The 21,132-nt window shown below is 43.2% G+C and overlaps 5 protein-coding genes across 5 annotated transcripts; 3 read left to right on the top strand and 2 right to left on the bottom strand.

Moving 5' to 3' along the window:
• Positions 1-818: 818 nt before the first annotated feature.
• Positions 819-3,255, top strand: BJ212DRAFT_1516788 (PCI domain-containing protein; the record flags this gene model as incomplete). Its single annotated transcript, XM_041341681.1, has 11 exons — positions 819-863; positions 924-1,008; positions 1,059-1,137; positions 1,190-1,439; positions 1,493-1,567; positions 1,626-1,763; positions 1,819-1,918; positions 1,969-2,217; positions 2,265-2,398; positions 2,449-2,561; positions 2,608-3,255. The coding sequence occupies 11 exons, from the start codon at positions 819-821 to the stop codon at positions 2,783-2,785; spliced, it is 1,446 nt and encodes a 481-aa protein (XP_041191094.1). The 3' UTR covers positions 2,786-3,255.
• Positions 3,188-4,172, bottom strand: BJ212DRAFT_418713 (uncharacterized protein). Its single transcript, XM_041343148.1, has 4 exons — positions 3,886-4,172; positions 3,685-3,834; positions 3,521-3,634; positions 3,188-3,466 (listed from the first exon to the last, which is right to left on the bottom strand). The coding sequence occupies exons 1-4, from the start codon at positions 3,970-3,972 to the stop codon at positions 3,344-3,346; spliced, it is 474 nt and encodes a 157-aa protein (XP_041191093.1). The 5' UTR covers positions 3,973-4,172; the 3' UTR covers positions 3,188-3,343.
• A 600-nt stretch (positions 4,173-4,772) lies between these two features.
• On the top strand, positions 4,773-6,455 carry BJ212DRAFT_1482688 (uncharacterized protein; the record flags this gene model as incomplete). The annotated part of the gene is made up of 4 exons (XM_041340467.1): positions 4,773-5,161; positions 5,240-5,304; positions 5,378-5,709; positions 5,796-6,455. 4 exons carry the CDS (start codon positions 4,773-4,775, stop codon positions 6,453-6,455), a joined length of 1,446 nt encoding a protein of 481 aa, XP_041191092.1.
• A 2,125-nt stretch (positions 6,456-8,580) lies between these two features.
• Positions 8,581-9,624, top strand: BJ212DRAFT_1301134 (uncharacterized protein; the record flags this gene model as incomplete). Its single annotated transcript, XM_041333087.1, has 6 exons — positions 8,581-8,643; positions 8,701-8,745; positions 8,821-8,898; positions 8,964-9,089; positions 9,347-9,414; positions 9,504-9,624. The coding sequence occupies 6 exons, from the start codon at positions 8,581-8,583 to the stop codon at positions 9,622-9,624; spliced, it is 501 nt and encodes a 166-aa protein (XP_041191091.1).
• A 7,452-nt stretch (positions 9,625-17,076) lies between these two features.
• On the bottom strand, positions 17,077-17,685 carry BJ212DRAFT_1482686 (uncharacterized protein; the record flags this gene model as incomplete). The annotated part of the gene is made up of 2 exons (XM_041340466.1): positions 17,077-17,493; positions 17,548-17,685. 2 exons carry the CDS (start codon positions 17,683-17,685, stop codon positions 17,077-17,079), a joined length of 555 nt encoding a protein of 184 aa, XP_041191090.1.
• Between the last annotated feature and the right edge of the window lie 3,447 nt (positions 17,686-21,132).

Here is a 21,132-nt window from a genome sequence, read left to right as displayed (position 1 = left end):
AGATTTGCCTTGAGGAAGCAACTAACGTCCTTGACGTTGAAGGGAAAGCTCTTTACTCACCCCCACTCTTATGTGGAGGTAGCGCCGGCAATCATATGGTCTTGGCGATGTGCTGCTACTTCATTCACTTAACTTTGAAGCTTGCTAGCGATGTACCTGCCAGATTTATCCAAAATCTGTGTGCGTGTCTCGTGTGGTGAGTCCAGTCTTTTTGGCGGAAACACTGGAGCATTATACCCTGTGTGCAAGCTGATTCCGTTATGCACTCGTTACTATCCGAGCACGATTCACGTCTTAATCGTGAAATTGCTGGATCCTACAGGTCAGGTAACTTGCGCTCAGAATGTTATCAGGTATTATGCACATTGCTGCCCAAATGTTGTGTTCACGTCCCACTAGCCTCTTGGCAGTGAGAGCAGACTTGAGGTTATCCTCCCTTGACGAGGCGGCTGGTTCATGAAACTGTGCGCCTCACTTGCTGAGCATTTCAGTTTCCGAATCTATCATAGCTATTTGAGCGTCTCCGCGTCTCTTCATATCCTTCATGGTCAATCTACCCCATTATCCAGGATTCTGATGAGAATTAATATAACACTGTTCGAATATGAATATAACTTTGAGCCAACAAGTCTTGAATCCGCCTTCCAGGAATCCAGTAACATTTGTTCACGTTCAAATGACAATGCTGTGCACTTTCAATACAGATTGCATTAAGGGGAGAACTTGTGACTTTGCGTATAGCGCGCCACCTCAACACGAAGCTGCACACGTCCATCACTTCGTCGTTTACTGCATCCCTTTCATAACTTAAATTCACGATGGATGACGATGATGCCGATTATATGCAGGGCAGTGATGATGAGGTCGCACTCCCTTCAAGATCAGCCCCTTGGACGTTATGCTGACCCCGAGCTATTTTACAGGATTACGGCTTCGACTACTCTGATGGAGACGAGGCTAACGAATCAGGAAGTGCCGATGTAGAGAACATGTACTATACTGCAAAATGTGGGTAATCCAGTGTACAGCAGAAGTTGTTGATGCATTTCTTCTTCAAGCGAAGAAAGAAGATACTCCAGAGGAAGCACTAAAAGATTTTCGTACTATAGTGGACCAGGAAACAGAGAAAGGCGACTGGTATAGTTTCCTTGCCCATTGATCAAACTGTATGCTAACGGTTACCTCCCAGGGGCTTCAAGGCTCTGAAGCAATCTACCAAACTCCTCTTCCTACAGCTACACCGGCCAGCGGATGCCTTGAAGACCTACATACAGCTCCTCACTTATACCAAGTCTGCAGTCACACGAAATTACTCTGAGAAGACCATCAATGGCATCCTTGATTATGTTGGTGGTGGGAAGAGTGGCCCCGTCGAGGTGGATGTACTAGAAAAGTTCTACCAGGTAACCAAAGATGCGCTTGAAGAGGCAAAGAATGATGTGAGTACTGTAATGGTGCAATATACTTTTTGAATCATTGGTGTTCCTTCTAGCGTCTGTCTGTCAAAACGAACTTGAAACTGGCGAAGCTTTGGCTAGATCGAAAAGAGTATGGACGTTTGACGAAGGTACTCATCATTTATCTTCGTATATATGTATATGACCTCAACAGTCTCTACCAACCAGCTCATCCGCGACTTGCACGCCACGACCAAGGCTGCCATGGATAGCGAAGACCAGTCGCAACGGGGAACACAGCTCCTCGAGATCTATGCACTCGAGATTCAAATGCACAATGAGATGCGTAACGTCAAGAAACTCAAGGTACAGCCTCATATCCCACTCAATCATTCAGACCTAATCAAATTGCCGAACATAGGAAATATACAATGCATCCAATAGTGTGCGTTCTGCAATTCCACATCCACGGATCATGGGTGTTATCAAGGAGTGCGGAGGCAAGATGTGGATGGGAGAAAGTGACTATTGTTCACCCTGCGATCCTCACTCATGTCTAACGCTATCGTAGGACAGTGGAATCGTGCATCGGAAGACTTTTTCGAGTCCTTCCGCAACTACGATGAAGCCGGCTCGCCGCAACGCATCCAGGTCCTCAAGTACCTTGTCCTCGCAAACATGCTCACTGGATCTGAAGTCAACCCATTTGACTCCCAGGAGACAAAGCCGTACAAGAATGACTCACAGATTAAGGCAATGACTGACCTTGTAGATGCCTATCAACGCAGAGAAGTTCACTTGGCTGAGAAAATCTTACGAGGTAAAGCCCTTCATGTATCCAATGCACTGTACTCAACGTGACAGCAGATAATCGGTCAACGATCATGGATGACCTATTTATCAGATCATATATCGGCGAACTTCTGCGTAGTCTGCGCACGTCCTACTTGATCGACCTCATCAAGCCTTATACGAGACTGGAGCTTTCGTTCCTCGCCAAAGTAGCTGTTTCGATCCTTTGCAACTATCTTTGATGCTAATAGCCATTTAGCAACTTAACGTTGAAATTGCCGAAGTCGAGGAACTCCTTATTGGGCTTATTCTCGAGGGAAAGGTTGATGGTCGAATTGACCAAGTCGGCATGCGCCTTGAACTCGACCAAAGGTGAGCAAATCGCTGTTTTATACACCCCATACTGATTCAATCACAGCCATGCACTGGAGAAGAAGCGTTATACCGCACTTGAGAGGTGGACAGAAGCCCTGGAGGGCTTGCACTCCACTGTGGCAGCGAAGACAGCTGCTGGAGCAAGAGGAGATCCGATGATGGGCATGCCGCCTGAGCGGTTCCCTCCTGACTTTGGAGGCGCGACGACGACCGGGTTCTAATTAATGCCTCGTAGAAGTCCTGACGATGTGCCTTATGATTGCATTCTCGATGTTTCCCGAAGCTTTTCATAAGTTAGACTGTATTTAAGACTGACACAGCTTGACGCTGCAGTTGTGTGGCATTGCCCAATCCATACACTTCAAACCAAACCACTGACAAACGATCTCACAAGGTCGACACCAGTCCCCGTTAAAAAGTGTAGCACTTCGGTTTTGTTCACATGTGGACAGGAGAGCTCTGCTGGCGGCGGACGACAGCAAATTGAGATCTTGCCATAAGACAATCCACGAACCATTGTTTGTGGATGTCAGTGAAGTCTAATATACACACCATAATAACTGTTGTTTGGGGCAGAGCCGGCGTGTCATGTTGACCGTTCATTGCATTTTGAAGGATCGAGCTTCAAAGCTTCAAGGATCAGTCACCAGAACCTTGGCTAATATTATAGAAACCGTTTCAGCATTACAAAACGATGACGGCGTGATAACTATAAGAACGACGTTATTAGCAGCAACGTAAAGCATGTTCGAGTGATAAGAAGCAACCATATGTTAAATTTATGATATACAAGTTGACAGGGAGTCGACAGACGACGAGTGAAGATTTAAACTGGGCATAATGTGAAACGCGGCGCACTGGGCGTTGAAAGCGAGATTCCTTACCACGAATAACAAAACGACCTTCGACGTGACGCGAGTCAGGAAACGCGAATAAAAGAACGCTGGATAACGTACGATAATAAATGTCATCAGTTTCCGACGCCTGATACAAAGTCCACCACCTGCTTCTGGGACCCCCGCCGCCTCTAGAAGATTCGGAGCAGTTTCCTCTTGCTCCTCATTATCAGGCTGCGCCTGAAGAGTAAGTAAGGCTACAAGAGGGTGGAGAGGCAACGTGCGAGATTGAGAACGTTGAGGGTGTCCTCGTATTCGGTGTTGTGGTTGCTGAGCTGGTCGTCGATATGCTTCACAATGAATATGTTCACAAATAGCATTGTACCGAGGGTCGCATGGCTCATCAGCAAAGCGTCATTCTCCTCAATGATGTACTGAAAAGAAGGGTTAATAATGGCACTAGAAAAACGTTCTCAAGGGCTCACCGTTAGAATTTCACGCTGGCTCAGGCCCACCCGAGGGTACGGGTGGTAACGAAGCATGTGAGAGGATCTATACGAAGGCAATCTCATTTTGACGGTCGAAATTTATTTCGAACAAGAGAAAGCGAGGGGAAAGTGATGTGGTTTGGGCTAGGCTCAGGCATTGGGATTTTAATACCAGCAGAGGGTCGGGGACGTAACATAAAAAAATTGAGAGGCGGGCACTAGCACCCCAAATTCGCGATGCTGAGTTAGTGCCAAAATAAGTGGCGAGCGCCTGTTCCTGCGCAAACCCAAACATTGAATTTTGCTTCAGCGGAACCAATCCCCAAGGTATCATCATTCGACAATGGCTAAATCCAAAATCCACCGTCAATAGCACGAAAAAAGAGGCACGGAGCTGGGTGTAAGAAAGATAGCATATCTGTAAGCTTTGGCACCTTTGCCAGCTTGGCACTCGTAGGTCCTTCATGTTGGTATAGACTTTGCTTCCGCTGGACCAATTTTCCAGGCATATGATCATGGTTGGGGATGACAACTAGCCAGAGCCAGCCATTGATAGCACCAATGCGAGGTACAGGAACTGTGAAATGGATTGCTAGGTTGTCCCATCACATCAACAGACCAGCATTGTAGGACCTGTCAGACCTGCAACCCAAGTTGACACACCATTGACTTCAGTGGCATATTCAACCTCTTGGATTCTGTGCAACATAATAAGAATTACCTTGCGGAGCAAGGTCTATCACAATGCAGTGTGATATGTAATAGTGGTATTCAGGATAAATCTTGAAGCTCGGTTAAAATGTCTTGAAAACTCGGCTACTCTAACAAAACACAGCCATGCAATACCTGCAATTGAAAGTCAGTCTGTTGGAGTTTAGAAACACATGCCTGCTGTTAGTCAATGTGCTCACTGGTCTGCACAACTTCAAGCCAACACCCATCTGCGCTTGAGGGGAATGGATGACCCCCCCCCCCCCCCTCCATCCAGTTCATCCATTCGATCTGTCTCAAGTGATCCTGGACCCAGGATCACAGTTCAGTGGGGGAAAGAAGATGCTCTTACTGATATCCTTGTAGATCACATAACATCTCACCCTGCTGATAGTTGCATTCTCTTCTATTCCAAGGGTAAGAAAATGGCTTCTACTGATGGTGAACAGGCATCAGGCAAGGACAAGAGCAACATCTATGTTGTCCTTGCCAAGCTCATATTTGCCAATCATGCCAAATATGGCACTGGAACCATCAGAATCCAAAGAAATTTTGCAATTTAGTCACAAACCACATTGTGGGATATGTAGTCTCCTATTTATACTTACATATGTATGCTGATCAATGCTTAAATTCTCAGTCTCAAAGTTAGATACAAAAAACTCAAGGCTAGATTAGGTGCCACTGGAGCTGGTATACTACCTGGTGACAAGCACATGAATCTGCAGTGAGTCCTCTGTTGCTAATTTTTTGCCCTTGTCTGACTTCATTTTTGTAGTTGAAATTTGTGCTGAATGGAAGTGGTTTGTGGACCTTGATGGTATCTGTCACTTGAGCCCTGTGTTTGCAGTGGTGTCACACTCCTTGAGGCTAGGTGTTGATCACACTGGTCAGATGTATGCACTTGTGCAACCATCATGTGGTGCAACTGCTGGTGGGACCTTGAGACATGCACCAGGTGCCACTCAGCCCCAGCCCCAGCCCCAGCCCCAGCCTCAGACTTCCTGCAGCATGAGCACTCAGTCCCTTGGCAGCAATCCTCTGATTGACCCATGTCTTCTCCAACCTTCACCTCCTCTCCCTGATACCCCTTCACCCACTGGCCCTGATGTTGCTACTGGTCCCCCTCTGCCCAATAATTATATTGGTCCTCCTGCTGCTCACCACACCCCCCTCCTCATTTTGACCCTCCACAGGCCCACCTTCACAGCCTCTCTTGCACTGATGACCTGCATCATTCTGATCCCTTTGCATCACCCCTTGGTGATGCTCTGGACCACCTGCAGGACAATGTCATGATGCAGGAGGGGGAGGAGGATGATGATGACTTGATGCAAGATGACATGATGGGCTACAATAGTCCCCTGAAAGTTGCAGGGAAAAAGTGGTGCAGTTTTGTATTGCCCTTGCCATCTCCCCCTCCTGACCCACAGCCATTCCACATGCCCACAAAGGCACCTACCAACCCTTACCACAGTCATGCTGCATTTGGTCAGCTGCCCATCCAGGGGCATTACAAACTGCTGTCGATGTTGTGCAACTTGTTGACTCCTTCATCCACAACTTGTAACATGACCCCATCATCTTCTTCAACCTCACAGACATTGGTATCAGCCCAACTGGATAGTGGCAAGAAGAAGAAGAAAGCTAAGTCAGATGTGCAGGATCAGGTGGAGAATTTGATGGAGGAACTTGAGAGCATTCAGTCTGACATCATGTCCCTTTGGGACTCCAAGTATCAGTGGTTCATTGTGAAGCTCTTGGTGAAGAGTGAAAATCAGTGGGAGACCAAGAAATACAACTGGCTTTGTGATACATGTGCACATGAGGCATCTCAAGCTGTCCTCACCCATTAGTGAGAGCAGGAGATCAGAGCCACAGAAATTTGCCTTCATGAAGCCAACATTTGAGTGCACAAGGCACACTCCACTGTTCTTGACAAGGAGGCAGAGACCTTGCATCTTTGGATTCAGTATCAGCAAAGATGTAGGGTAGTAGCAGGAGCACTTGAGTATTTTGTCATCACCATCATTTTGTCATTGTCATCTTATCTTCATCATTGCCATCTCATCATCATCTTCTCATCACTGTTGTTGTCATCATTGATGTCTCATCACCATCACCACTGTCATTTTTTTAGTGTCTTTGTTGTGTCATTGTTTTGTTGTGTTGTTACATGTTACATACATCTTACTTTACAAGTGTACTACTAGTAGTACTTTAATATGAGCATGAGTTACCCTTCCCTCCACTGTGCACTTGATTGAGGACTGTCAAAAAGCTGATCCATTAGCTTTGCACGAGTGATCTGACCAGGAGTTCCTTTATATGACCTGTCGCCCACAATATCATTACCATCTGGACCCTTGACATCTTGAGGAATGAAATCTTGACCCTCTTTACAAGCCCACTTCAGAGTGCTTGCATATGTTCCATCCTGCTTGTGACACTGAGTTTTGAAGCAGATGATCATGTTGTGGAGAATTATGCAACACTTGATCCACTGCACACAAAAATTCAGATCATTCTCTTTCTGAATCTTGAACTGCAGCTCTTGAAGAGACTGGAACTGCCCCTTTAAAGCAGCAAACATGTGTTCAACACATACATGAATCTAAATAAATTTAAATTATTTGAAAAGCTGCCATAAAACAAATAAATACCTTAGATAGATGATAATTGAATGTTCTCTGGTCTTTTGTCAACTGTCCATTGTGTGGTTTCTTGAAAGGGGCAATACACCATGGCTCCAAGGGATATGCACTATCTGCCCAAACCCAGTGGCCATCAGGAAGAAGATCATCATGCTCCTCATAGAGGCAAGTGGATTGAAAGGTGAATGCATCATGAACACTCCCTGGATGTCCAAGAGAATAATCCACAATCAAGAGATTGTGAGGCATAATAATTGCCTAGAATTAAATTAAATTATCTGCCAAAAAAAAATAAGAAAGAACACTTTACCTGCCAACCAAGGGAGTAATTGGATTTCCTGTCAAAAAACACCTCCCCATAATAGCCAGGTTTGGTGAAAAGTTCAACTGTTGAGCTATTGATGGTGAGATAACCACCCCTCCACTCCAGACATGTCTTTACCTCAGCAAATTTCTGAGCAAGGTGGGCATCCTCAGAATTATCTTCCAGAAAGGAGATAAACTGATTGTGCACTTCAAGCAGTGCCACCATCACACAATTAGTGCAATTGACCACTGACCTGACACTTACACCTGCCCATTGAGCAACATCCTCAACAGTAATGGTGTTGCCATAATGGCCAGCACAATTGAGAAAGATGGCAAGCTGGATGGAGACAGGGAGCTGAGGATTGTTGGAGTTGTTCTGAAAGATAGGGTGATCAGAGATCTGATTGAGGATATTGTTGAAGATCTCTGGATTAATGTGGAGTTTCTGCTGAAACAATTCAGGGTGATGTTCCTCATGGTGAACTAGCATGTGAAGTTGAGGAGCTTGTGGCAGAGACTCATCAGGCTTGTGGATTACATGTACCCTCTGAACCTCATCATGCAAAGCATCGATGGTGTGTTGGAGCCTATCATAATGGATGGCAATCTCATCTTCATTGCTAGAAGAATCAGAGGAGCCAGAGCCAGAGAGAGAGGCCATTGAGGAGGGTGGGGTTAGGAAGCTGTCTGTGACAGACATATTGGTGTCATCATCATTGGTAGAAAGCCAGTCAGTGTCTGAATCAGAGCCAGAGTCTAAGTCTGACAAATCATTAAGCAGTTCATTCTGGAATTGTAACTTGGCTAGTGCAAGGGCAGCCTTGTTAACAGCATTGAGGAGCTCTTTGCATGCAGATGTGTGAGGCATACTGAGGTGGGATTCAAGGGGATCAAAACTCCTATTCATTTGCATTTGGTGCCATATGTGACATTGAATGTGGCAGAGTTTTAATTTTCAGAAATTTCTGATGTTTCATCTCACACTGAGTGCATTGTTGTTGTTGACCTCACATCCTTGATGCTCACCTGCAGGACTGAGCAGGACATCATGCTTCAAGTTTCTGGGTACCATCCACCCAAAGTAAGTGATTTTTTTACCTATTGAAAGTTGTAACTAACATATACCCTTATCTTACAGGATATCTATTCTAGTCCAGGTTCCACACACATCCCACCTTTATTGGTGAGCCACTCATCCACTCATCTTGTGGCACCATCAACAACTATGATGAATTGTATCCTTTGCAGTGGTGGGAAGACCCAAGTGCATACATCAGATCCTTGGAAGCTGACAATGAAGAGGCAGGTTGCACCACCTTACACCATATCTTTATTGGTGAGTCACTTGTCTGCTTGTCTTGTGGCACTGTCGACAACTATGATGAATTATATCCTTTGCAGCGGTGGGAAGACCCAAGCATGTACATCAGATCCCTGGAAGCTGAAGATGCAGAGGCAGGTTGCACCACCCAGCACCTCCCTCCCTCCAACTCATCCTACATTCTACTGTGCCCCCCCTCTCAGGCTGTGTGTGAGCTCATCTTTTGACCTGCTTACACAATACTTATGGTTCCATGACTGTGCCCGCCCCCAGTTTATCTCACCCAGCACTTATTTTGTTCCACCCAGTACTCACTGATTCCATGCTTGTGGAGTGTTTTTTTTTACAATTTCATTGACACTATCATTTGCAATACAAAGTCTATTGGATATACCCATTGTCTTAATAACTGAGGGTCTTATATAAATGTGTGTAAAATGCAATGACACCACAATTACACTAGGATAAGACTTCTTGCCAGTCCTTGATTAACACAGTCTACAACTTTTCTTCTTTTGTGGTAGATAACGTGTGAGTTCTTGGGAGGCTCGCTAAACCAATCTATGTGATTAACTTAGCTGGAGCTTTTGTGTTATATCCCAACTTATAAACTTGTCTAGGATAAACTGTCTAGACACTGGAACATGGTTCCTCGTTAAGATAATTCTCTGTAGAGACTACAGTCTCAAATATGAATATGTTGACCAAAGACTGGTTGGTCAAATAGGCACAGAGTGGTGAGAAACTGGTCTCACAAATGAACAGATTGACCAAAGCTTGTGTTGGTCAATATCAGAAAACTAGGTGAGAAGCTGGTCTCAAATAAACTAAGTTTCTATTGTAAGAAACTTATGTAATCTCAAGGGAATGTCTTTTCCCTGCACTTTGTACTTCAAAGGGGCTTTCTTTGTAAGCAACAATCTTCACAGTGAGTAGCTCAAACTGAGATTCAAATGATTGCAAGTGGGAGATCCTATTTTTTGGGGGAGAGAATGGGCCCTCCTTATATACATTTTGTGTGGGAATATTATGTAAGTAAAAAAGCGGAGCAATGACATCAGAAGTGGAGCAGAATATTCCAGAAAGTGGAGCAGAACATTCCAGAATATTCCATAGGTGGAGTAATGACATCAGAGATGAGTCATTGTGGAGCAGAACATTCCAGGACAAATGACATCATAACTTTCAACAGAATACTTGCAGGAGTATCTGTGAAGCCATATGACATCATTATGACATCATACCCTGTAGGTACAATTTTGTGAAGTATCTGATGGGTCAGAGCATCCCAATAGAAAAATAAATCAAGGAAATACTAGAGAAAACAACTCAGAAATAATAATACAATAACAAGACACAAAACACAGGCTTTTTAGATAGGTTTTTGTAGGCTTTGAACTTTTCTCTATGGTTTTCTCTAGCCAAAGTGAATAAGCCAAAGGCAAGGCAATACCTTAACCTTCTTGCTTCACAATATCAACTAGGTCATTATGTGATTCCCATCTCACAAATGACTTTTCTTCAAGATATAATAAATTCATGAATCACAGAGGGGAAACTGAACTATTTGACCAAGGTTTGAAACCAAGGTATGGGTTGACTAGCCTGATGCCTAAGCTAACAGACTTTGTCTTTTTAGGGGGCTACCTAGTAGTCATGTCCATGCATGATTCCCAAATCATGCAGGACACTGTCTGAGATCCTGTGCCTATCCCCATTTAGGCATCTCTGCCTTTCTGGTTCTCAGTTATCTCTCTTTCCATCTTGCTGATTGATCCTTGCACTAGTTTCATCTCCAAGTTCATTTACTTATGTTCCGTCTTATTTACCAATGTGTTTCCGCATGCTCGTACATAACCTTACTCCTTTGCTTACTGATCCTCTTGGATAGCCTCTAGTATATAACCCCTGTACAACTACAGTAGAGTCCTCAGTCTGAATATCACCTTAGACTTGCCCAATCTTCTTCCAGACTTCAGTCCATCTGAGTTTGTCCTTTTCCATAAGGCCTAGGGATGGATTCCCTAGGCCTGTTAAGAACCATGCTCAAAGGAGAGAGAGACTGACTCAGAGGGGCTTGGCCTCAGCTCGTACACTGTGCCCCTTACCCAAGTATGTGCCCGTCATTTCAGAGGAAGTCCAATGATGGTCCAACAAAGTCCGGAGGACTTCTGGAGGCTGGCTACTCTGGTGGAGAGTGCAGGAGGACTTCCAGAGGAGCGCAGGAGAGTTCTGGAGGAATGCAGGAAATGCTCAGGAGAGTTCCCGACTGAGGACTCTACTGTAGTTGTACAGGGGTTATATACTAGAGGCTATCCAAGAGGATCAGTAAGCAAAGGAGTAAGGTTATGTACGAGCATGCGGAAACACATTGGTAAATAAGACGGAACATAAGTAAATGAACTTGGAGATGAAACTAGTGCAAGGATCAATCAGCAAGATGGAAAGAGAGATAACTGAGAACCAGAAAGGCAGAGATGCCTAAATGGGGATAGGCACAGGATCTCAGACAGTGTCCTGCATGATTTGGGAATCATGCATGGACATGACTACTAGGTAGCCCCCTAAAAAGACAAAGTCTGTTAGCTTAGGCATCAGGCTAGTCAACCCATACCTTGGTTTCAAACCTTGGTCAAATAGTTCAGTTTCCCCTCTGTGATTCATGAATTTATTATATCTTGAAGAAAAGTCATTTGTGAGATGGGAATCACATAATGACCTAGTTGATATTGTGAAGCAAGAAGGTTAAGGTATTGCCTTGCCTTTGGCTTATTCACTTTGGCTAGAGAAAACCATAGAGAAAAGTTCAAAGCCTACAAAAACCTATCTAAAAAGCCTGTGTTTTGTGTCTTGTTATTGTATTATTATTTCTGAGTTGTTTTCTCTAGTATTTCCTTGATTTATTTTTCTATTGGGATGCTCTGACCCATCAGATACTTCACAAAATTGTACCTACAGGGTATGATGTCATAATGATGTCATATGGCTTCACAGATACTCCTGCAAGTATTCTGTTGAAAGTTATGATGTCATTTGTCCTGGAATGTTCTGCTCCACAATGACTCATCTCTGATGTCATTACTCCACCTATGGAATATTCTGGAATGTTCTGCTCCACTTTCTGGAATATTCTGCTCCACTTCTGATGTCATTGCTCCGCTTTTTTACTTACATAATATTCCCACACAAAATGTATATAAGGAGGGCCCATTCTCTCCCCCAAAAAATAGGATCTCCCACTTGCAATCATTTGAATCTCAGTTTGAGCTACTCACTGTGAAGATTGTTGCTTACAAAGAAAGCCCCTTTGAAGTACAAAGTGCAGGGAAAAGACATTCCCTTGAGATTACATAAGTTTCTTACAATAGAAACTTAGTTTATTTGAGACCAGCTTCTCACCTAGTTTTCTGATATTGACCAACACAAGCTTTGGTCAATCTGTTCATTTGTGAGACCAGTTTCTCACCACTCTGTGCCTATTTGACCAACCAGTCTTTGGTCAACATATTCATATTTGAGACTGTAGTCTCTACAGAGAATTATCTTAACGAGGAACCATGTTCCAGTGTCTAGACAGTTTATCCTAGACAAGTTTATAAGTTGGGATATAACACAAAAGCTCCAGCTAAGTTAATCACATAGATTGGTTTAGCGAGCCTCCCAAGAACTCACACGTTATCTACCACAAAAGAAGAAAAGTTGTAGACTGTGTTAATCAAGGACTGGCAAGAAGTCTTATCCTAGTGTAATTGTGGTGTCATTGCATTTTACACACATTTATATAAGACCCTCAGTTATTAAGACAATGGAGGGTGGGAATAGGTCTGGAGATAGTAACAGTTAATATCCGGAGGTCCAGAGATCTGGGGATCCAGAAGACAGGGCAGAAACAGGACCGAGATATGTGAGGTGGTGGATGTAGTCTGGAATCCAAGAGGAGGTAAAGTCCAGATGTCTTGCTGGACAGAATGTGCATAGGGTGGACAGGATAGGGGTGTATGGATCAGGCTAGTAGTAAAGATCTGGAGGTCTGGAGCTCAGGGATAATTCTGTAGCAGAGCTAATCCTGCTTAGATATGGAGTACACAGTGGAAGGGGATCTGGGAATGAGTCGGATATGGGGTCCGGAAATAGGTCTGGAAAGCGTGGGAATATGATGGGATCTATGTCTGGCATATGGGATATAACAGACACATGATCATTTAAACAAGCAGTCACTCACAATCACACCTCAAGAAAAAGCCATATCATATTCCCATCCATTATATCCTTGCTCTCATACTTTCAACTCCAAACACCCAAGTGTTGAAGTGAAATTGGTTTGCACTGTTCAAATTCACAAATGTGGGCCTGAATGTTTGAAAGTATACAAAGGTTGCCTCTTATGTAAATGCCAAGCACCATTTGCATTGGCTCCAGAGGCCTGGATTGATTCACAAGGTAACTGGGGTCCATGAAGAACCTACTCATTCATGAACAACTGGAACCCTTGGTTGTTGCTGGCTACACACTCCAATCACGATTGCAAACTCATCACTAATGGTGAAGGAACCAAACATATCTCTTGGTATATCTCATCATATGCTGCCAAACAACAACAGCATTCAACCAATGCATCGGCTCTACTGGCCAAAACAGTTGCATACCACCAAAAAGACAAAAGTTGGAATGCTGATCTACATTCAATCAACAAGCAACTGATTCAGTGATGCACCAATGCTCTCAGCCATGAACAGGAATTCAGCACACCTGAAGTGGTATCATATTTAGCTGGTTATGGGGACAGATATATCTCTCACCACTTCCAATTGATTCATTGGTACTTGGTGATAAGTTTGCTGAAGCACTGTTAAGGTTGCGTGCTCAAGGGGGTCGGATCACAAGGGCTTGGCCTCAGCTCATACGCTGTGCCCCTTTCCCGAGTATGTGCCCTTAATTTCCAGGGGCTAGAACAGTTGTCCGGAGTTTCTGGGATTTGACTAGGGCGGATAACGGACGTCCAGATCTGAAATGTGAGATAAATCTGATGGACGTCCGGATGTTACCTGGGCAAGCGGATAAGACTAATCCGGACGAAGTCCGGACTAGAAACTAACAGAGGATGGACTACCCTTAAGGTAGAGTCAGAAATGTAGTCTAGGATGCAATCCTAAGACTCGGAATATGACAAGAGACTTATCTCGAGTCCGGAGGACACAGGAATGAGCAGGAACTAAGATGATATTCCAACTGGAGTATTTCCGAGAGTTACAGGAGGTTTATATACTGTAGGTATCATATAGGAATCAGTCAGCAAACATAAAGGCTATGTACGAAGCATATGCAAAGTCTATTAGTAAGTAGGATGGATCACAAATAATGAACACCGGAAATGAAATGTATGTAACGGATCAATAATCAAAAGGGAAACATGGTTAACCGGAGTCCGGAGACAGGGGCAGTCTAAATGGAGTTGGGCGCTGATATAGGGTTTGGATTCTGGAAGGGAGATAAAGATAGATCAGATCATTTGAGATCTGGATCTCGGATCCGGATATCTGGAGAAGTGGATTTAGAGTTGAGAGTCTGGAATGGCATATGACATCATGTATTGATGCACCTTTCCATCACCTATATCAAAAGATGGCCATTGCAAGCCTAGTGGGAATATGATCGTCACAATGGGCTGGCTGGTGTCATTAAGACTAGAACTTCCTTGAATGCCATACCAGATGTCCTCCAGCAGTAGTCTGAGTTCATCATAAAACCTGCCAAGATAGAGGTGAGGTGCCATACCTGTTTTGATCATAATTGAAGCATTGAGCCACTGATACTCAAGAACATCTTTTTCAAATACTAGCTGGAAAGATGGATGATGGCACCAATCTTCTGGATAACTGGTGAATACATTTACAAATGTCATGCAAAAATCACTCTGCAGTTACTTTTTGTCTCAATCAAATACAGCACCAAATAAAGAAATAATGGACTACTGATGTAGTGGGAATTTTGTCCAGCTGTGGCCTCAATAGGCTCATATTCTTTGGAGCTCATCTCTTGCAAAGTATGTTCCTGACATGATTAATTTATGGCCTGACTGTCAGTGGCAGGATTTCTAGTACACACAGACAACCATCAAGTGAGTACCACTCTTCAGCTTCATTGCTGATGCATGTGGTTGGATCCAGCTCCAGCAAATACTGATATCACTCCACAGTTGTGTGTGAAATCATATGATGCAGATAATGGGTCTAGAGGAGTTCTGGGCATCTAGGCTATGTGTGTCAGAAGCAGATGCTTACTGGTTCCATGGAGAGCTCACACTTCTTGACATGTGCAGTAACCTCTATCATGGCTATGCACTAGGACTTTCCTAGACCAGATGCCATGAAAGTGCTAGTAGGTCTCGGATTTCACCTGTGCCTTCTGCACATGTATGCATTTAATTGTGCTTAATATATTGACCATGACTAGGCTTGACACTATTTGGGGTGTCTCCGAGCCACTACATAGCCTAATGCTAGTGGTCATGTCAAGTTCATGTGTCTACAGTTTACATGCTTTGGATTGTTTATCTGCCAACCTTCAGCTCTGTCTATATTCTCACCTTGAAGTCTGCTGGCAGCGCGACCATTCTGATCCAAATGCCAAGTACTTTGCAAAAACATCTTTTCTACTAGGATATAAAAGCAAGCCATCTTCCTAATACCATTTGCCATTAGCAGAAAGAGCTACTGTTCCTCTTGACACATCCCATATAACCTAGCACAAGCCACGTGTTTCTCATTTCTCCTTGCAGTTGTTGCAGCTTTGACGCCATCTATGTCTGTCAGTGCATGTGCAACTGCAGAAGGGCTTTGTGGCTCAAGCAGCATGGAACACGATACATGCTGCCCAGGCCTTAGATGTGTGATGGGTGTGAGTATGAGTTGTCTTGCATTCAGGATTTAACCCCACAACTCACCTTTGTGCCTTGTACCAATAGGACACTGGTGATGTTATGTATTGCCAGTGACCCTCCCCAGATGAGTTTGGTGGACCAAACATATCGTTGCAACAGTGAGTTGTCTCTTTCACATTGGTACAGTGGTTGATCATACAATATGCAGTTCATTGCAGAGTTTTTGGATATGCTTACTTCTGTACAAGTTTTCCTGATGCTTCAACCAGACTCTTGAACAAGTTGCTGTAGCATTGATAAAAGACCCTGGGCTCAGGCCTCATATCATTTGACTTGCGTACATTTTATATAAAAGTCCAAGAAAACTGTTGCATTCAACTGACATCAAAGTAGGTGTACATGATGTTGAAGATCATTCAGAAGGAAGAAGGGTCCTGCTAGTGTTGAGGGTACCCAAACTACACCAAATATTTTGACTCGGGTGCTGCTCCTTGAGCACAATCATAATTAATTTGACTTTGCTTGCAAGGTCATAGGAGGTCATAAACCATCTCAATAAGTTACCCTTAGTCTACCATAAGCAGACCAATACAAGGAAGGCATGACTCCATCAGCTGATCTTGTCAAGAGAAGGCTGCAGGCACCAAACTTATTAGATGATGTTTGATTAAAAACACATGACACATCATATACTGAAGCCCTGCACATGCACCAGAATAGCATCAACTATAAATTGTGCATAATGACATCTAGTGTAAGTTTTGTCAATAATGGAGTTGGCACAGATCCTTCATATGCCTACCTTGACATGCAAGATGATCTGAGATTGATTCCAGTCTACTGCTCTGTAACAGCCTAAGAGGCTCCAGTAATGAAACCAATCATAATACATTTCATAAAGCAATATATTTGCCACTGAGAGAAGTGTAGATGCTGGATATGGGTGATGTGCTTGGAGTGGTCCTGCAGAGGTTCCAGGTCTTGAGCTTGGGGATCAGAGTAGAAAGACTCAGTTTGTGCTTGAATAGGAGTTGTGCAGGAATGTCCCTGCAGTAGAACTCAGGTACACCATGGCAGCATCAAGGCTGCCCCAATGCTATACACCAAGAATAGATCATCTAGTGACAGCAATGGTAACCGTGATGTAATACAAGATATGAGTCAGAGATAAGCCTAGTGGTGGCATCATGTGGCTTGTGATGTAATATAAGGTGAAGAGAGAAAATGAATAGGGGTGTACATGATTGTAACAGAACTGCTGTGAGAATTTTGATGGTCAATGTGTTATAGAAGATGGCAAGTGAAGCTTACATTCATACTTGAGACCCAGAAGAATGTGCATCTTCATCATGACATGATTTTTTCTTCTCTGGTTCAGAAACTGTATCATTGGGGTGTAGACATTTATAGTTAGATGTGTGATGTCTGTATCCAAGTTTTAAGATGATGATTTTTTCAATATTGGCCTGGAAAATGTTGAAGTCACTAATGTGCCAGTGAAGAATGCCAAAGTGAACTTCAACAATGGCGCCATTAATCACATTCTGTGCATGAGAAGGTTCAACAAGGTGGCCATCATGATACAAGGGAAGAAGATCAGCTTGAAAAGTGTACTTTAACTCATCAAGTTCACCTACAAGTTCTTCTGCAATAGGCCAGTTCTGAGTTTCTTCATCCATTTGAGGTGCTCCTTTGAGGCTCTGACCATGTGGAGAATCCAGCATGATCCTCTCTTATTTTAAGTGAGCATAATAACTCACAGCAAATGATTCATGAGAACTCACTCTTTTCTCAAACACGTTTCTAACCATGTGAATCATCTTACCCATAATATCCTTGACAATCATATTTTTATGCTCCTTGGTGGTCCCAACTTGGTTTTGGAGAGTATCCAAAACACACATCCCAGTGTCAAAGTCCATACTGAGCTTGTGGTCAGCAGGACAAGTAAGGTAAAGCTAGTATTTAGCTTTGGCAAGAGGACTGGTGTCTTTTTTGATATGATTACCAGCTGGTCCATACTTAAGTCAGAAAGGAGAAATACAGCCAGTGAGAACACCTATAAAAGGAGATTGGTTGGTTTGATTGGCAACCTCAAAACCATTACTAGTATGCTGCCAAGCAATAGAGTCTAAGAGACCATGATAAGCCAGATAATTTGGCTCATGATGTTTCTGAGTGTGATAAGCATGTGTGTCAAATGACATGATGGTTAAGAGATGGAAAGAGCTCCTATGATTTGGCATCATCATGTAGTTTACATAAGTTGAACATTAGTCATAGTTATAGGAGTTTATATATCATATTGAATGCCAACCTCTAGTATTGGATGCTCATCATAACAAAATGTCATTGCAGTGACCTAAGGAACTCCATAAAAAGATGAAAACCTGATGCAAAGTCTCATCAGACCAATCAAACAATAAGGGGAAACACACCTATATGACTTATCAACAAATTCCCACTAAAATTTTTAGAAATAGTCAAAGATCCAATTAATACACACCTGGGCAGAAGACATGTACATGAACAGTCCCATAACCTTGAAACTCAAAGACACTGCTATAATCCTGCAAGACACTGGTAATGCCCTGTAACTCAGGAGTATGAACTTGCAACTGCAAATTATTGTTAGATGACATGGAGGTTGGAATCAAAGTAAAATTAAAGTGCTGCAACAATAAATAACAAGCCACAGCTCCACAAGGTCTGTGTCAGCAGTGCTGACTCCTAGTGCTGCATGGCTAGACACCTCAGATGATCACTGGCTACAAAAATAACAGTCAATACTTATATGATACTTAGGTGCATGAACTTTGTCATGAAGAACTCTTGGTGTGTTAATATACAATATATAGCAATATGCTAATAAAAAAACATTATCTGCAATTCACTGGCAGCCACCCTGAGCCCCCTTGTTGGACATGCTCCATGGCATTGAGCCAAGGATAGGGACAGTGTGACATAGGAGTGTGATGCACAGTGTGGCCCAAAAAGGGGTGTCACACTATTTCACATGCACAAGCCACCTTAAGGCAAGTTCACAACCACTATCAGAATTCATGAAAGTGACTCAGCAGTGTGCCCTCAAGATCTACCATAGCAGCATTCATGTGAGTCAAGATTGTCACTATGGCTGCATCAGGATCATCCTCTAAGTATCTGTTGGTACAACTGCTTTCATCAACTTCAATGGTGGCAATCAACATGAACAGTAGCAATGATTGCCACTCCAATAGTGATAGCACCCAGCAACAAAACATGGTTGGAGTGAAAAGAGCACTCACCATTGACTGTGATCCAGCTTGGTGTGCTAATACATTGTCAGCTGCTCAACTTTTCTGCATATCCAGGGAGAAAGAATACCCAGTCCAATGATTTAACATGAGAAGAAATGCCACCAGTGGTCAAGGTGGAGAAACCATGAAGACTCCTACTCCATTGCTGACTGACAAGCAAATCTCCACTGTCACAACATTTGGTCCTTGTCCTTTGTCAATACAGTTGGCAATGTTTAGCTGTGGCCATCTAACTTGAAATTCAACCAAGTATTGTGTCCCCTCATGAACTGACATTTCAGGTGACTCCATTTTGTGAGAGGTACATGGGTATATAAGGGTGCCATCCAAGTCACTTGTGTCATTCAGCAATTTAATTGCGAGCTGTCATTCTGCAGTGAGCACTGGAGTGGTTTAAAGCTAAGCTGAATTTTATTTTACAGGATGGAAGTCACAGGTTCAGGTGGGCACCAGGTTTGTGTTGGGTGAACTTTGGTTTGTTGTAGTTCCAGTGCCCTAAAATTGAAGTAGGGGATTCCACAACTCTGCTTGCTTGCCACTATTTAATTTTCAGTTTTTAGCTTTCTCAAATCCACTGCTTTGAGCAGCCCAATAGAATTATCAGGGTCTAAAAACTCTACTCATTTATTTTCTCCCCTCAAAAGTTGCTAACAAGCAATGACAATATCATTAATCAAAAGTTCTTGTCTGCTGTCACATGTAGCCAGCTGCCATCATGTCTCCAGTGCACTGGTTCAAATAAATCAAAGAGACCAAAATCTATTCACACAGGATTTAAATGTCAGGACAACCCACCTTGTGGATTTTCTGGTCTCCTTTGCCTGGTCCTTGATCAATGATCAGCATCAGGCAATTTTTTGGATGTTTCCAACTTGGACAAGTCAGTACTCTATCCTATGCAACAACTTTTGACTAATTCTACTACTCTTGATTTGGATCGTAGGCTGCAGTAATAATGCAAATGTTGGAATGCTCACTCAGGGTGGCTGGTTTTTTTGGCATTGTGGGTTGCAAATGAGTATTTGAGTAGGGGTTGAACTGACTGAGCTGCCAGAATTTCCCATGCATGCAATCACATGAATATAATCTTCCAGGTCTCTGTCATCATACCAAGAAAGTGCAAGCCCCACAGAGTGACTGGCTACTAGTTCAGGTAGGTGAACACAAAGTATGAACTGATGAAGGTGCATGTGTTGTTTGTTGAATTGTTCTTGAAATCCAAATCACTCAGCAGCCCTCCAGAGTATGAAAGGTTCTGATACATTTGGATGATTGAACTAGTATGGATGCATAGGATTGACATCCTATATGTGTGTCCATGTGCACGAACTGAAGGCAAGACTTATTATGTTTAATTATATGCTGGATTTTGACTGACACTTAGTTGCATTCGCAGCTGTGTATGAGTCTTACTGTATAGTGGCTCAAAAAACTGTCCGCATATTTTGACATTTTTCACTATCTATGATATTGTGTGAGAACAAACAAATGCCTCAAGGACATGCTTATACCACATTATAGTATGGCTTCAGGGCTTTCATTTGAGCCCTACACCGTGGGAATCGGTGGAGATATGATGGAGATACAAGGCTCACAAAATGGTGACTCATGCAGACAGTTTTTTGACTCAAGTATTTTACAATAATAACCAGGTATTCTAGTATTTTGTATGACCTCCCTTGGCTTTAATTACTGCCTCTATCCTTCTAGGCATACTCTCAATTAATTTCTGGCAATTCTCAGCTGTGATCTTCCCCCATTCCACTGCTACTCTCTCCCAAAGCTCCCATACTCCTTTAGGGGGGTTTTCATAGGCTTGAAGCTTTTTCTTGAGTGTTCCCCAGAGATGTTCAATGACATTGACATCAGGAGACTGTGCTGGCCAGTCAAGAACATTAATGTTATGTTCTTCAAACCATTCCTTAGCTCTTCTGGATGTGTGCTTGGGATCATTATCCTGTTGGAAAATGATATCTTCTTCATCAATCCCTGATTCTGCCAAGCTAGGCAGCAAGTGGTCATTTAAAATGTCCACATACTGCTCAGCATTCATCTTCCCCTCAACCTCAG

This window comes from Suillus subaureus (assembly GCF_016647635.1).
Source record: "Suillus subaureus strain MN1 chromosome Unknown BJ212scaffold_24, whole genome shotgun sequence".
NCBI classification, from domain to species: domain Eukaryota; kingdom Fungi; phylum Basidiomycota; class Agaricomycetes; order Boletales; family Suillaceae; genus Suillus; species Suillus subaureus.
This window is presented reverse-complemented; position numbering and strand designations above follow the sequence as displayed.